Consider the following 17822-nt stretch of genomic DNA (forward strand, 5'->3'; position numbering starts at 1 on the left):
TGACATTTTGGACCATGTGATATAAGAAACCAGACGAGGAGAGCTTACTTTAATGATTCGATTTGGATGGATGTATTCGTGTACCCTAACTTGGTCATCGTTACATCTCACAAACATGCATGATTGGCTGAGCAGAAAAATAGTAATTAAGCTATCCAAAAATAAGATAATAGTTTCCCATGTTGTAATCCGATCTCAAATTCATATCTGCGAAGCATTGCGTATCAGATAGTTTACATCAAGAAGTCAATAGAAATTGGTTTGCTAATTAATTAGATTAGCATTAGGTGGCTCCCTGGCCCTGAGTGTTAATTATTTTGCTGAACGTTTGAAAGAGTAGTATTCACATCTGATCCGTCCCACCAAATAGTGTCTACCAAGTTAGAATACATGATATTCTAATTAATAAGACTGCAGCGTTATTAATTAATCTAAACAATCAAAATTTATAATATTCCTTTGCATTTTAATAAATCTAAGAGGTTTGAACCTAAAAATAGCAAGAATGTCTCCAGAAGCCTACAACCTGGGCAGATCACATAATCTTTGGTGGGACTAATGTTGTCCCCTACCTAAACAATAATTGATCATGAACCTGAATTTGCTGGTTTTCAAGTTTTCCATTCATCTGGCTACTGCATGTAGTTTTACTCATCACTATAATTAAATTTCTCGTATTCCATTCAACATAAATACATATACGCCCACAGTTGAGAATTAATCCAGAGGAAGCATACTCATATAAAGCATGGGCAATCCAAGTTGATAGAATAGTTGGATTGCCTTGCCTATATTTCCTCTTTTCTCTACGTTGTAGTGAAAAAATCGCAAATTTGGTTGAAAAAAATTGAATAGTTTGTTCAACTTCAAAAGAATAATTGTGCTAATTGAATTAAACATAAAATGGACTACAATGAAATTCGAGCGAGTTCATATTTTGGTCACCACCCCATTTTGTTGACTGTGGTGTCCCACTATTATATGAAGTTGTCCAAGATGAAAACTAAAGTACAATCCTTTTTTTTTTTTGTCTTTAATTTATAATTTTTTGGATCTGAAATTCAACTTGTTGTCAGTATTGCAATAATTTATTAAAAGTGAGAATGGATTATACATGAACAAATTTATAGTATTGTTAACAAGGCATTCTTTGTCAACAAAAAACCCATTAAATCACAGTTATAACCCTTCACAAATAATTGAATTTAAAAATAAGTTAACTAAGGACCTGTTGTTGTTGTTGTTGTTTTTTTTAATTTAATTTAATTTTATATATATATATATATATATATATATATATATATATATATATAATTGCACCACTTTAAAGTCTAACAATAAAAAAGTATTTATTAAAAATAAAATATCCTGCATATTTTAAAAGTAAGGGCCTCTTCAGACAATAATGTTTAAGAGCAACCTACATATTGCTTTTAAAAGCTATTTTTTATAAAAAGTGGAGTTGAGTCTTTGATAAATATTTTCAATTCTTGTAATACCATCATTACTTTTTTTTTTTTTTTAAATGATACTAGCATACGGACACACACAAAGTGTGTGAGAAATTTTTTTTATTTTGAAATAAAAGGAGAGAGGAAAAGAGTGATAGAGAATGTGGGAGTGGAAAGTTTTTATTTTTTTTTAAAATTAGAGATATGTTAGGATTATATGTAGGTGAGGATTTGAAGAAAAAAAAAACACAAAATTTGGTTGTGTGAAATTACATTTCTGCCCTATATTTCTTATTCATGTTATGTTTTAATTAGAGGGTTAAACTGGTAATTTCATAAGATTTTGGTTGACAATGAGTGTTTTATTGATTAGTAGAGATTATTGTTCATTTTACACACATTTTATCCTTTGATAAACAAAGTGAGCCCCACCATCTACCATTACAAACACTAACCTTACACCATCACCTACATTACCACCACTACCTCCAATACAATCACAATCATCACTACCACTACCACCATCGTTGTGGCCACTACCACCACCACCACTAGTATAACCACAGTCGCCACCACTGCCACCACAACCAGAACTACCACCTTCACCTCTACCACTATTATTACGTTTGGACCCCAAACACAACCCTCCATTATTGTCACCACCATCATACTTCCAACATTATTGCTACTATCAACACCACTGCCCTGGGCATAAGTATCTCCACCACTCCCACCACCATGCCCATTCTTGTCATTATAAATAATTATATTATTAATAAAACATAGTTTGTAAACCAAAAACCTATTAAATAATAGTTATAACTCTTCACAAATAATTCAAAATTTTTTTAGTACATTGATATTTTACATTAAGGAGAGGGGGAGTTTGGCTAAACCACACAATCACTACTACAATATATGCTATCACTGGCGGAGGAAAAACCAACGAGAAATCAAATTTCTGTCGGAAATTTGGCACAAATCCGACATTAAACAATGTAATGTCACATTGGAATAGCGACACTATTGCTAGCGTCGCGAAAGGGCTTCAATGTCGCTTTTTGGGCTTAATCCGCCACTACACAGCGTCGGTTTAAAGCGACACTAACTTTAACGTCGGTTTAAAGCGACGCATACTTACACGTGCATCAACTATTTAATTGTAAAGTATACAATGTATTGTCGCTTTTAATCGACATTATAATAAAATTAAATAAATAAAATATCCCTTAAACCGACGTTAGATAACAATTAAATAAATAAAATATAAAATCTAGTAACGGTCTTAACCGACACTATATTTGTTAATAATAATAAAAATAGATGGACAACTGCATGCAATTTCAATTAATTCCAACTAAAATAAATTATATAATCAAAATAATAAATTTTAAGATCTAAATAAACATTAATGAAAATAAATAACAAGAACAGTAGTGCCAAACTGTACATCTAACATTCCACATAAAATACAAAAAGTCATCTGTCGTAACAAACACTAAATCCGACATTACAAACATAACATAAAAAAACAAAAAGATAGAACGATCATAGTGTCATATTTAACCGACAAGAAAATGAACCAAATAAACTACCCAACCGAATCTGCGCCTGAACGTCGTCCAAATCCTTCTACTTGAGAACCTTCTCCTTGAGATCCTCCTCCTTGAGATCCTCCATCTGATCCAAAAATCCTCGACAGGTCCACATCAAATCCAACACCCGTAAGCATTCCAGAAAACCCCCCAGCTGGAACTTCAGGATAAAATCCACTAGAAGCAGCCATCTCAGGTCGATATACTGGCACTTGATAAGGCGGCTGCTGCATGTATGGCATGGGCTGCGTAGGCATCGGATACATAGGATATGGAGGTTGCTGATTATGGCTAGCATACGGATATGCAGGGGGAGGCTGACTTTGGCCCGACTGTTGAGGAGGTTGACTATGGCTTGATTGTTGGGTTCCCGGGCTATACGGTGGTTGTGGTTGAAATCTTTGAAAAAACCATGCAAACAACTGATTTTGCTTGTTCTCTAGGTCCGAAATCCGTTTATTATTATTTTCGTCCCTCATTTTCAACTCATTATTTTGAGTCATCAGCAACGCCATTGAACTCTTAGATGATCTCCTGGAGGAAATTGATGTAGAAGATGAAGAAGATGCATAGGACACCATATCAGGAGTCACACCATGACCGTATCCTCTGACTCTATTATGCCTCTCAGGACCCATAGTATCAACATAAACTTGGGTCCTAAGATCTTCATTATCCTTCTGGCCCGACTCAATCAATGTTTGCAGATTGCTCTCCATTGTTGCCTTGCATTACAATTTTTAAAAACAAAAATTCAATCGTAAAACAGAAAAATAAGCTATAGATAATAAATACTAATAAAATCAAATACTAACACGAAAAAATCAATTACCCCTGTACGCTCCGATGTTTCATCAATCCATGTTTTATCTTTTCATGTATGACATTCACGAAAAAAGGTTACAGGATCTGCTTCTTTCCCATGCTTCTTCCGCTTTATCAAAAATAAAATTTCATACAAACAACTTAAGCAAACCTCATACTAAAAATAAATATGATTATTTAAAATTAATCATTTCTTCAAAATGTACAATCCATACATATTCTTCCCGCACTCTTGCAAAGGATTTTGTACCAGTAGTATGGTTCATTGATTTCAAACCCCGATTAATCTTATTTTTTTCAGCAACCTCTTGGAAAAAAAAAAAAGAAAAAAAAAGATTATATTAGGCAACTTTAATGTTATAACGAAATAAATCATGTAAGGTTTACCCTTGTTTTGTCTCTATTCCAATATGCCAACAAATCATCCCACTGGGCAGGAATCACATCAGGAGGAGGCTCGCTGCGTACCTCTTCTGCTCTTTTAGTATAATACTTTTTTTTTAACTTATTTCTAAACTCTTTGTGCGCATGCTCCGCAATCTTAAGCGTCATATGACGGATCAAAGGCATTTTTACTATATCTACATCTTCAAAAAAAATATTTCCCTACATCCATAAAAACAAAAAACAAAAAAAATCATGCTAGTCAATTATTATTACAATCATTGACTTATTCTTCTATTTTCAACTAAAAATAAAAACACCTATACCTTTATTCTATTCCAGAAAGCTTCCTTATCTTCTTCCGTAACCTTACGCCAATCTTTCTCCAACGGGAGATTTCTATAGTCCCTAACCTCCGCTGCTACCTGTTTTGAAAAAGCACTAGCATTATCACTAATGCATTTTCCAGACGAATCAAACGAACAAAGTTGTTTTGTCCATTTAGGAATTGAGGGTCCACGCCTCCATTGAGATGTACCTTGTTAATACAAAAACACAATTAAAAACCAGGAAACAAATGTATATTTTCAGTTTAGCCATAATAATAGTTCAAACACACACAAAAAAATAAAAATAAAAACTGAGATTAATAACAATTCAAAAAAGAACCAGCATCACCCTCGTCCTCTTCCAAATGAAGTTTCTCAGAACGTTGATCTTCATGAGAATTATCCATAGCAAAATTTAATGGAAGGAGAAGGAATATGGCTGAAATGGGGGAAAGAGTAAGCCAGAAATGGGGGATAGAGACGAGAGACAGAAGTGGAATCACGGAAGTGAGGGGAAATAAAGAAGATTAAATATGGATAAAAACTTAGCGTTGAAATATGAATACATTGCGTCAGTTAAAACCGACACAAGGTCTGACTCGACCTAGACACACGTAACCTGACATACTTTTGACAGAAAGCCTGACATACTTTTGACAGAAAGCCTGACATACTTTTCAGTGGAAGACCATTGCGTCGGTTAAAACCGACGCTATCTTGCATATCGTCGAAATAAGGTCCTAGTGCGTCGGTTAAAACCGATGTTAGTTTGCATAGCGTCGAAATAAGAACAAGTTTGTGTTGCTTAAAACAGACACTATGTCTGACTCGACCCATCCATTATAGCTTGACATACTTTTGACTGAAAGCCTGACATAGTTTTCACTCAAAGGTCACATTGCGTCGAAATAAGGTCACATTGCGTCGGTTAAAACCGACGTTAGCCTGACAAATTTTCATAACGTCGAAATAAGAACAAGTTTGTGTCGAAATAAGAAAAAATTTGCGTCGAAATAAGAACAAATTTGAGTAGTGTCTCTGATAGAAAATCCATTGTAGCAGGTAGTCTCGAAAGTGTATAATTTTGTATCGGTTAAAACCAATATAAGCATGACTTGACATGACAATGACTGACAAAGGTCTTCCAATCCATTCCCCCGTGCAAAAAAACCGGGAAAATTCCCGCCCAACATAAAAAAAAAGTTTTAACTTACAAAAAAAAGGGAACAAGGATAAAAACAAAAACAAAAAAAATAAAAAAGTTTAACCCAAAATTAAAAAATAATCAGTTATGTTATCTCATATAATATTTTAATAAATAAATTTATTAAGTTGAATCAATTTTTTTTGCACTGTAATTGTTATTTTAATTTGTTGTTATTTTGATAATTTTTTGTTGTTATTTACTAGAATGGATTAGATGAACATAATTTGAGTTGTTATGAGAAAATGGAATGAATAATATTTATAAGCATTTATGTTAAATTAACAATATTAAATATAACATAAACTTATAATATTTAGTAATATAAGAATATATTATGTTAAATTAACTTTTTTTTGCACTCTAATTGTTATTTTAATTTGTTGTTATTTTGATAACTTTTGGTCGTTATTTACTAGTATGGATTAGATGAGTATAATCTGAATTGTTATGAGAAAACGGAATGATTAATATTTATAAGCATTTATGTTAAATTAACAATATTAAATATAACCTAAACTTATAATATTTAGGAATATAAGAATATATTATGTTAAATTAATTTTTTTTTGCACTCTAATTGTTATTTTGATAACTTTCATAACATTTGGTTGTTATTTACTAGAATGGATTAGATGAGCATTTCTCAAAAGTTTAAACTTTGCCAATGTAACTCAAAGCTTGCATTTTATTCTTTTACAAAATCTTCAATTTTCATTGATCATCATGACATAAAATGTAGTCTAAATATTTTAAATTGAAGATCGAATTCATCCATTGTATTCATATAGGTTCAAGGAGTGTAGCTGTAAAAAATCATCAAAATCGGACTTCAAATAACCATTAAATTGTCATTTTTTCTTGATAACCGTCGAAATTTTTTGTCCCGTTACTTGATCTCATAATGTTTTTTTTTTTGCAATTTTTTTCGTATACGATCTCGATTTATATACAAATATGTTTGACGGTTGGATCGTTGAAATTAGTTTTGTAGAATGCGTATCCCATCAAAACAATAGATTCACTAACACTTAAGAGTTTATTCATACTTTCATTAAGTATAACGTAAGATTTTGTGATATCCACTAGTATAAATATTTTAATTTGAAGATCGAATTCATTCATTGTATTCATATAGGGTCAACGAGTGTAGCTATAAAAAATCATCAAAATCGGACTTAAAATAACCGTTAAATCATCATTTTTCGTTGATAACCGTCGAAATTTTTTGTCCCGTTACTTCATCGTTGAAATTAGTTTCGTATAATTCGTATAATAATTATATATATAATTATTATAGTTTTTAGGGGTGTAAAACTGTTAAATTAATATATAATTATTATAGTTTTTAAGGGTGTAAAACTGTTAAATAATTATTATAGTTTTTAGGGGTGTAAAACTGTTAAATTAATATATAATTATTATAGTTTTTAGGGGTGTAAAACTGTTAAATTAATGTATAATTATTATTATTAGGGGTATAAAACTGCAAATAATAAAAAATAATCGTCCTTATTTCGCATTAATACATATGATTCACAACAGGTACCTTGCGTCGAAATAGTCTCATATTGCGTCGCATAAAACCGACGTAAGGTTAACATTGCGTCAAAATAGGCTAAGGTTGCGTCGGTTAAAACCAACGCCAAGTCTGACACACATGACATATGCTGTCACATCCCGGCCCGGGGTGGACCACATCCCGGGCCCGCTCCACCACCGTAGCACGATATTGTCCGCTTTGGGCTTACCATTCCCTCACGGTTTTGTTTTTGGGAACTCACGAACAACTTCCCAGTGGGTCACCCATCATGGGATTGCTCTAGCCCCCTTCTCGCTTAACTTCGGAGTTCCTGTGGAACCCGAAGCCAGTGAGCTCCCAAAAGGCCTCGTGCTAGGTTAGGATGTGAATATACATTTAAGGATCGCTCCCCTGGGTGATGTGGGATGTCACATATGTCGTCGGTTAAAAGCGACAGGAAACAAGAAACAAAAAAAAAAAAAATATATATATATATATATAATTTTATGATACGATATCATAGCATACAAAATAAAACAGAGTCTAATTAATACAAAAAATAATTAATATATTTATTCCCTGTCATCATCTGTTAGCTCATCGTCGGTATTGGCATGATTAACGAACCCGGTAGGCAACACTAATGATTCAAGAAAGGGAGTCTCTTCCACGCCAACCCTTGTATGGAAATTTTCATTATCAAGAATTCGATCATCCAAGTTCGGCATGGCATAATCATCAATAGCATCATTATCCTCTAATACGTCAAATAAATCTCTTGGCTGAGTTCGAACAACTACGTGCCAATCTTTTTCAATCGTGTCATCCACGTAAAATGCCTGTAATGCTTGTGATGCTAGTATGAAAGGATCCTCTTTAAATCCCAATTGATTGAAATTCACCATAGTAAATCCGTATTGATCAGTCTTCATTCCTCGTGGACTTTCACTATTAACCCATTCGCACTTAAATAACATCACAGCTCAACCCCTATCTCCTGCTTCAGTAGGACCACAATATTTGACCTCGAACATATCTACAACTCTGCCATAACAATTCACTTGCCCAATTGCTCCAGGAACATTTGCAGGTACAAAGACACCACAATTTTGATTCTTATGCTTATCATCCACAGATTTTATACGAAATCTAAATTCATGAACAATGTGACTTTTGTATCTACTCACAACCCTACTAGGATAATTAGCTAGCCAATTCAAGTCTTGAGATATCAATGTGTCATTAGCATCATATCTTGAATTCATCTATAATAAGTATGAAGATAAAAATTGACAGAATAACTATAAACATGTTATAATTAAAATGCAAAACAATAAATAAATAATATGATTGTTATATCAACTCACATGTTGCTTGAACCATTCTGGAAATTCTTTCTTGCTTAGCTCCTTAATTTGTTGCATAGTTAGCCTTTCTCGACGATGTTTAGTTTTCAAGAATTCTTCATGTTGCCTACACAATTATGTCCAATTTAGATAATTATTTTTTCAAAGTTAAGAAAACCAATAAAACATTAAGATGAATGATTAAACGTTCTTACTTTCTAAATGGGCTAACTTCATCACAATTATTTAGAATGTATCTATGGCACTGATCAAGAACATTTAGATCGAGCTCCACATTTTCTCCTGAACCCATATAACATCATTTCGAGTCAAAAATTGATAACCCACCAGATACTCCACGTCCAATACCATCTTCATTTCGGTCTCTACGGGTACGATGAGACTCAACGTCTCTAAGATACATGGAACAAAATGACAAGCACTCATCCACCAAATATACTTCAGCAATAGAACCTTCAGGACGACCCTTATTACGAACATATCGCTTCAGTGTTTGCAAATACCTACAATTATAAAACGAAATACAAATTATTATAATTATTAATTAAAGTTATGACTACAATTGTAAAAAATTTATAAAAATTTATTCATTATCGTTCAATTGGATACATCCATCTATATTGAACAGGCCCTGCAAGAGCTACTTCATCTGCCAAGTGAACTGGGAAGTGCACCATTATATCAAAAAATGCAGGAGGGAATATTTTTTCAAGTTGACATAATGTCAAGGCAATTCTTGAATTCAGTTGCTTAAATCCTTCCTCAGACTCCTTCTTACTACATAACTGTCTGAAAATTGCACTCAACTCTAATAAAACCATAGTAACAGCTTTAGGCAAAACCGGGCGTATTGCAAGCGGGAGTAACTGCTGCATTAAAACATGGCAATCATGACTTTTCAACCCATGTATTTTTCGTTCAGTCATGTGCACACATTGCGACAAATTTGATGAATATCCATCTGGGACCCGAATAGTAGACAATACTTTACAAAACATAGTTTTTTCTTCTCTTTTCAATGTGAACAATGTTGGAGGTCGAAATGTTCTATTTCCTTCTCTACGTGGGTGTTGACTATGTCTTATGTTCAAGAATTCAAGATCTGCACGTGCAGTCAGTCCATCTTTAGACTTTTCTATATCTAGCAATGTTCCCACCACACTGTCACATATATTCTTCTCGATATGCATAACATCAAGATTGTGTCTCATCAATAGATGCCTCCAATAAGGTAGTTCATAAAAAATAGATTTCTTCTTCCACTGACTGTTACTACTTGTACTGCTCGAAGTTCTTCTTCTGTGTTGCCCAACTAAAGCATCTTTGTTTGCTTCATGCACATCTAAGGTGGCAAATTATAAACAGAAAGCACCACAGGCCATGTGCTATGATCATTCCTCATTTTCCCAAAAGGATTAAATCCATCACTGGCCAACCCTAATCGGACATTTCGAATTTCTGACGCAAAATCCGGATATAAATTATCCAAATGCTTCCATGCTGGAGAATCTGAAAGATGTCTCATAAACTCATCCTTAGGACATTCAGTTGCATACCACCTCATATGTTCAGCCATATGCTTCGACATAAAAAATCGTTGCAATCGTGGTTTTAAAGGAAAATACCACATAACCTTAGCTGCGACCTTTTTCCTCGAGCTATCCTCTGCATTGGTAATTTTATATCTTGATTTACCACAAACCGAGCACACGGTCAAATCTGAAGTATCTTTCCAATAGATCATGCAATCATTGGGACATGCATCAATTTTCACATACGACAAACCCAAGTCATTTATAAGTTTTTTTGCCTTATAACAGGATTCAGGCAAACAATCCCCTTCAGGCAACATTCTTTTAATTAACTCCACTAAAGTGGTGAAGATCTCGTCAGGCATTCCCGCTAAACACTTGATCTGATACAATCTTACAACTGCTTCCAATTTCTTAAACTCCTTACAACCTGGCCACAAATCTTAATCTGCCTCTTCAAGCAACTTAAAAAAAGTCTGCACCTCTTCTGGACGCCCTTCCCCAATAGGGGGTTCAGTAGATGGCCCAACACCTTCTTCTGTTAATGGTTGGACAAATACATCATTAAGAAAATCATGCATGCCAATCACCTCATCTCCTATTTCTTCTTCTCCAATTGCCACATTTTGCTCTCCAATGTTTTGCTCGCCATGATGTCGCCAACAAGCGTTTTTATAATCTTTATCTATATCATACAATATGAGATGTTCAACAATAGTGTTCCTAACAAAAGTATATCGATTACAACATCTTTTGCAAGGACATCTAAACTTATCAGGACCAACACCATTTGCAACTGCTTGATCCAAAAACAAATTAATTCCAGTTGTATACGCTTCAAAATTTCGGGGTATTGTCAACCAACTCTTGTCCATATTTTACCACTTTACGAAGGCAAAATATTACGTTGACACTAAGATGCCTACAATCTTTCAATCCCTATCATGTAGGCATAACTATCAGAATTTTCAATTTCTATCTTTCACCCCTCGAACTCTATCACGATTGCAATCTTTTAATTTTCAACACCTATTATAGTAAAAACAAATTAAAATAACAACAAAAAGTTATCAAAATTATGCTCATCTAATCCATTCTAATAAATAACAACCAAAAGTTATCAAACTTATCAAAATAACAACAAATTAAAATAACAATTAGAGTGCAAAAAAAATTAATTAATATATTCTTATATTCCTAAATATTATAAGTTTAGGTTATATTTAATATTGTTAATATTTAATATTGTTAACTTAACATAAATGCTTATAAATATCATTCATTCCATTTTCTCATAGCAATTCAAATTATGCTCATCTAATCCATACTAGTAAATAACAACCAAAAGTTATCAAAATAACAACAAATTAAAATAACAATTAGAGTGCAAAAAAAAAAAAAAATTAATTTAACATAATATATTCTTATATTACTAAATATTATAAGTTTATGTTATATTTATTATTGTTAATTTAACATAAATGCTTATAAATATTATTCATTCCATTTTCTCATAACAATTCAAATTATGTTCATCTAATCCATTCTAGTAAATAACAACAAAAAATTATCAAAATAACAACAAATTAAAATAACAATTAGAGTGCAAAAAAAAAAAAATTAACATAATATATTCTTATATTACTCAATATTATAAGTTTATGTTATATTTAATATTTTTAATTTAACATAAATGCTTATAAATATTATTCATTCCATTTTCTCATAACAATTCAAGTGACAAAATTAATTAATTCGACTAAATTTTTATTAATTTAACAAAAATAGTAGAATTTTATCTAAGTGCTTAAATTATAATTTTTAAATAAATAAACTTGTGTATTATACAATTTAAAAATTAAAGAAGTTAGTGATACAAACCTGATTTGTTGAAGAATTTCGACGTCAACAATTCTTTATGTACTCAACCAGCTCAAATAAATTTCCTACAAAAATAAATTGTAACTAAAAATTAAACATAAGAGGCGAAAATAAAAATATTATAAGCAAGAAAAACTTACTATTGTGAAGAGGACAAATGAAGTTGGAAAACCAAGTAAGAAAGCTGAAAGAGAGAGAACACGGGGAGGCTTTGTAAATTGGAAGAACAAATAAGAAAAGTACAAGAGAAGAAAAAGAAAACATGGGGGGAGGATATAAAGACCATCAATGTGTCGCTTACAACCAACACCGGGTTTCAAAATATATGTCGCTCAGAACCGATGCAGGCTTTAAAATATTAAAAACAAGAATTAGTGTCGTCTAGAAGCGACACCCATAATTTATGTCGCTTAAAAGCGACACTATTTTATTTAAAGCGACGCCAGTACTTAAAAATATTAAAATATGTGTCGGTTATAAGCGACATTAAATTTTTACGTCGGTTTAAAAGCGACATAGAAATTTTATGACGCTTATAAGCGACAGTAAATACGACGTCATCTTCAGTCTTCAGTGAGTGTCGCAAATCTCTTTTTCGCCACTATATTATATTAAACCGACGCAACAACTGACACTATAAGGTCCTTTTGTAGTAGTGAATGAGCAGCCTAATTTGGTATCAAATTCAATTTCAGAAAATAAGATAATTAAGGTCCCGCTTTTTTTACCAAAAACTGCATCACTTTAAAGTCAAACAATAAAAAAGTGTTTAGTAAAAGTAAAATATCCTACATATTGTAAAAGCAGTAGCCTCTATACAGCATCTTTTAAAAGCAACATATAGATTGCTTTTAAAAAACTGTTTTTATAAAATGCAGAGTTGAGCCTTTAATAAATATTTTCATTTCTTGTAATATTAGTTTTTTTGTTGTTTAAATGACATTATTTTTCATTTTACACACCCGTTGTCCCTTGAAAAACAAAGTGAGCCCCACCAACTACCACTACAAACACTAACCTTACTCCACCACCCCATTACCAACACCATTGTTGCCAACACCACCACCACCACCACCACTACCACCACAATCGTCACTACTGCTATCACCATCGTTGTCGCCACTACCACCACCACCACTACTACTACAACCACAACTGCCACCACTGGCACCACAACTAGAAATGCCACCACCTCCTCTACCATCATCCCTACCATGATTATTATGTTTGCACCCCAACCACCACACCCCACTATTGTCACCACCATCATACTTCCACCATTGTTGCTACCATCACCACCACCACCCTCTCCATCGGTGTTGTCGCCACCACTCCCACTACCATGTCCATTCTTGTCGTTATAAACAGTTATATTATTTTTTTATATTAAATTCACCAAATGCCTTTACACTACTTTTCACATTCACAACATTTTTAAAAATGCAGTTTATCAAACACTCAAATGTTATATTTTATAGTTGATTATTCTTAAAGCACAGTAGAATCAGTCTTTAAAAAAATAGAGCAATCTAAACTAGCCCTAATTGCATTCCCACCCACTTTGGTAGATTTAGATCTAGGAGTTGACTTATGGTAGTTACTACTCACTTAAATAGTAAACTACCATGGTTACTATTCATTCTCCACCAATTGTGAACAGTAATTGACATGATTATTACTATTCACAAAGATTTATTTATTTTTAATGTATAATTCAATTATTTAGTAATTATTTTTTTTAATGAGATTAATTTAGAATAGGTGACTATGATATGCCACGTGTCCATTTGCCTAGCCGATGACATTTGCCTAACGTAAAACTCAAAACTTTCGTTTGAGCATCTCTCCATTTGCCTAACAAAAAACTCAAAACTTTCACCCTACCAGTAAATGCACCTTCCCTACAACTAGTGCCATACCAACCGACATAATCCTCATGAATTTGCTTCCACATATTTGCACACCTCTGCATGCTCATTGCCCGTAATTGGACAATGGGTAATAATGACTTTCCAAAGCTCACACAAAAAAACATATTCGGCGGTCGACCATGCGGTTCCGGCTTCGGCTCCACCTTCGATGGGAGATGCCATTTTTGTAAGCACAAACAAAGTAGGAATATAGACAATGAAATAAGAATGTAGAAAATTTGTATAAAATTTGGTGTGGGAAGAGATAAAAAGATTTAGTATTTATATAAAATCTACAAGTAACTTTTGGAATATTTTTTTATTTGGTTTTTTCTAATTTTTCTTATATTTTCTGGATTAAAAAGTTATTGTTACGGAGAGTAGTATAATATTTAGATTAAACTAAAAATTGAAAATGGACGTCAGAGATTTGGCCACGTGGTTATTGAGCGTTGAAGTAGTCATTGGAAGCCCAGCCGACCGTTGTGGCTGGCCCAAGCGTCAATTTTTGTAGCGCTACTCTCGCTGGTGGACACATGTGATGCATGCACCTTGCGCACAAAAAAGCAGTGTATACACTGATGATAGGGTCATGGATTTGGGCTTGGACTTAAAATCAACATGGCGCCGGCCATGATTGGTGAGCCTTGGTGACCCAAAAATTGGTGGTGTGTTTTAGGTTGGATTTGAGATCTAGCCATGTCAATTTAACATGGGTGAAAATGCTTTGAGTATGAATAAATATATCAAACACCTAATAAAAACAATAAAAAATAACAGAAAAAAATGATTTTAAAAAAACCCCACGTCTCCCACTTCAACCCCCCACTCCCTCCTCTACTTTCACTCTGAATTTGGTTCCTAAAAAAAGTAATATAAATATTTTATAACAAACATATAATAGACAAATTTAATTACATATGTGAGCATGTAACTAGTAATATATGATCAAACAAAAAATAAATAAAATAAAAAAGAATCAATTGCCAAGGGGATGGTATATAACAAATAAAACAACTCTCTCAAAAAAATAAAACAACAATTAATCAATCATTAGGTAGAAAAGAGATTGCTAAGAAAGTTCACACAAAGGCGCTTCACAACAACAAAAAACTCCAGCTAGGTTTTCATATATAGCACGAGGGTAATCGAACGTGGTTAACGGGTCAACCACCCAAAAATCACAAAGGAAAAAACCCTCCTGCAAAATAAAGCCTCGCTCGCAGCATGAGTACAATGGCTGGTGTTTCCTCCAAAGGTCTTGAACGCCAGAAAAAAAAAAAAGAGAGAAAAAAAAAAAAAAAAAAAAAAAAAAAAAAAAAAAAAAAAAACCCCACGAAAAAGGAAAAAAAATACATGTGTAAGAAACTGTCAGATTTATTCCTATTTATCTCCAACTCTAGGGCACCGAGCGAACGTCAAAACTTCAAATTTCTGGTCACACCAACATGAGCAAAGCATGTCTTAGGTTTTTTACCAGATCTTTCACTGTCATGCTGAATTCAACACCCATCTGTAGTTAAGAAATAGAGAGTCTTATTAGTTAAGGATAAAAAATATAAAATAAAAAAAAAAGTCAGGTTTAAGTACTAAATTAACCTAACCAAGTATCGGTACCTGAGCAACTATAGTGATATCAAGAGTTGAATTGCCAAAGGGCAAGGCATAGCTGTGAACTATGGTGAGACCAAGCTTTTCTATTTCACTTAGTATTCTTGTCAAACATCCGTTGGTTTTCTCGCAGTGGATTCGTATAAGAACCTCCTTGTCCGAAACTCTTGCTTCAATTTCTGGCAGTGGCTGGTCAGAGCAGCTCTCGGAGTTCTCGTCAGATGAAGATATATCATCATCCGCTGAGTACTGCATCCTCTTCACAAAAACCACTGCTTCCCCAGTTTTCTTGGCTGCTTGTTCCTCCAGCACCTTCGTACGTTCTTGAAGATGTTTCACGTACTTGATTGCATCTCCGAGGACCGAAGCCTTGTCCATCTGTAATTTTGTGGAAAAGGGTAAATTAGAATCTTTGATGGCATTATAACCAAATTAAACTACGGAAGTGTTCTCTTAGCAGACAACACGACTGCCAGATTATCAATCTGGGTTGATTAGCCAAACTCTTCCATAAAATCTAGATCAATAACAGTTTAAAACATGATAGAGCAATGACTTTACAAACATAACATACTGTCTAACAGTGAGCACATTAGAAGTACCAACAAAAAAGTTCACTGATTAACTAGTACCTTCTTTAGGCCTGGAAGTAAAGCAGATAGAGCAATGAACCGCTGGCTGAGCTTTTCTCGGCGCTTTCTCTCAGCAAGAACATGATCTTGAGCAAGTAAAGGACTTCTAGTCACCGTAGCTACCCTCTTGATCCCTTGTCCATGTTTGGGTGAACAAGTTTGGGTGTCATAGGAACCTTGGGAAATCAAAGCTGGAAGTTTCAATTTTCCATTGGAATATTCCACCTCATTCTTTGGCTTGATAACTTTGCAATCTGGACCATAGTACTGCTGAGAAGTGGTCGGAGGTGATGAGTCGGAGTTCTCAAACGAAATTAGGTGTGACAAGGAAGAAGGAGAAGCTTTGGCAGCAATTATATGGTCAGTGGAGCAAGATTTCCAACTAGTAGTGTTCTTAGGCTGTTTTGCTGGCCTTTCCTGAGTGCCGGTCTGATGGGGATTTTCAACGAATGCTTTGCTGAAGTTGTGTGTAGCAGCTGCAGTTTTCGAGGTGAAATTTGGGTAGGATGAGTAACTCTCAGATGAGAAAGACGAGAAAATGAGCTCATCAAGTGAGTAGTCCAGAGAGCTCATTTCGTGTTGATTGATAAAAGTGGGATCTTCCATTTCCTATAATATAAATCAAAACATTACTAGAGAACCAAAAATTTGAACTTGTCAAGATTAATGTTTTACTCTTTTGCATCCATTTTTATAGAATTCCCATTTTTTTCTTGAATTATCTTCACGTTAAGAGATAGGAAAGGAGTATATAATAAATTGTAATTAGAAATGAGAATTACAAAATCAGATACCCATTCTGCTGATGAGATCATGTCCATTATGCACCTGGTTTCTTTCCTTGGAGTGGATAGTAATTAGCAGCAGCGTCGGATTCAACTGAACAAAATAGTAAAATCTTAGTTATGTACGAAGGCATGAATAAAACTTGAACAATGAACAAAGATTTCATGGAAGGCTGATATGTAGACTATAATATGATCATAAATATTATATTTTCTAGAAACTTGAGAACAAAAACAAGATTGCAGAGAGGTGAAGACCAAGAAGTGGAAAGCGTGGATCAGATTTGTATGTATATGATCGTCTATGTATTAAATATCAAAGACTCAAAAGTACTAAACAAAATTTACAGAGGTAACAATATTGACTAAACATTTACATCTCCCAGAGATTAATTGATTGATTAAATTTAAAAGAAACGCGAATCTCAAAAAACCAGCTTGATGGATAGTAATGAACCCTAAAAAACAAGTTCAGGGAACTTAATTAAGGAATCAAAGAAGCCGAGAGATCGCGTAGCAAACCCTAAGAAAACTCCTTGAAACTTGGAAAAATGGAAATAGGAGCACTGAAAGTTGAAAAACACCTCACCTTACGACCAGTGAAGACTATCCAAGTTCTTGTTTTTCCAGTTCTCCAGCAAGGAAGAGTCTTGCAATTGTAATCTTTTATAGGTATACGAACGCGCTCCACATCGAGACGATGACTAAAAAGCAAGCAAATTAAGAAATTAGAATGTACCGATCCAATAATATACTATAATTATAGTGGCACGTGTGAAAATGTTTCAGCATTC

The 17822-nt window shown here is 33.6% G+C and overlaps 1 protein-coding gene across 1 annotated transcript; it reads right to left on the reverse strand.

Annotated features, from left to right (window-relative positions):
* Positions 1-15353: 15353 nt before the first annotated feature.
* On the reverse strand, positions 15354-17616 carry LOC137721494 (transcription factor bHLH18-like). The gene is made up of 4 exons (XM_068460590.1): positions 17038-17616; positions 16244-16852; positions 15618-15989; positions 15354-15513 (listed from the first exon to the last, which is right to left on the reverse strand). Exons 1-4 carry the CDS (start codon positions 17062-17064, stop codon positions 15439-15441), a joined length of 1083 nt encoding a protein of 360 aa, XP_068316691.1. The 5' UTR covers positions 17065-17616; the 3' UTR covers positions 15354-15438.
* Positions 17617-17822: the final 206 nt, after the last annotated feature.

The sequence above is a fragment of the Pyrus communis genome, chromosome 16, assembly GCF_963583255.1.
Source record: "Pyrus communis chromosome 16, drPyrComm1.1, whole genome shotgun sequence".
In the NCBI taxonomy this organism is placed as follows: domain Eukaryota; kingdom Viridiplantae; phylum Streptophyta; class Magnoliopsida; order Rosales; family Rosaceae; genus Pyrus; species Pyrus communis.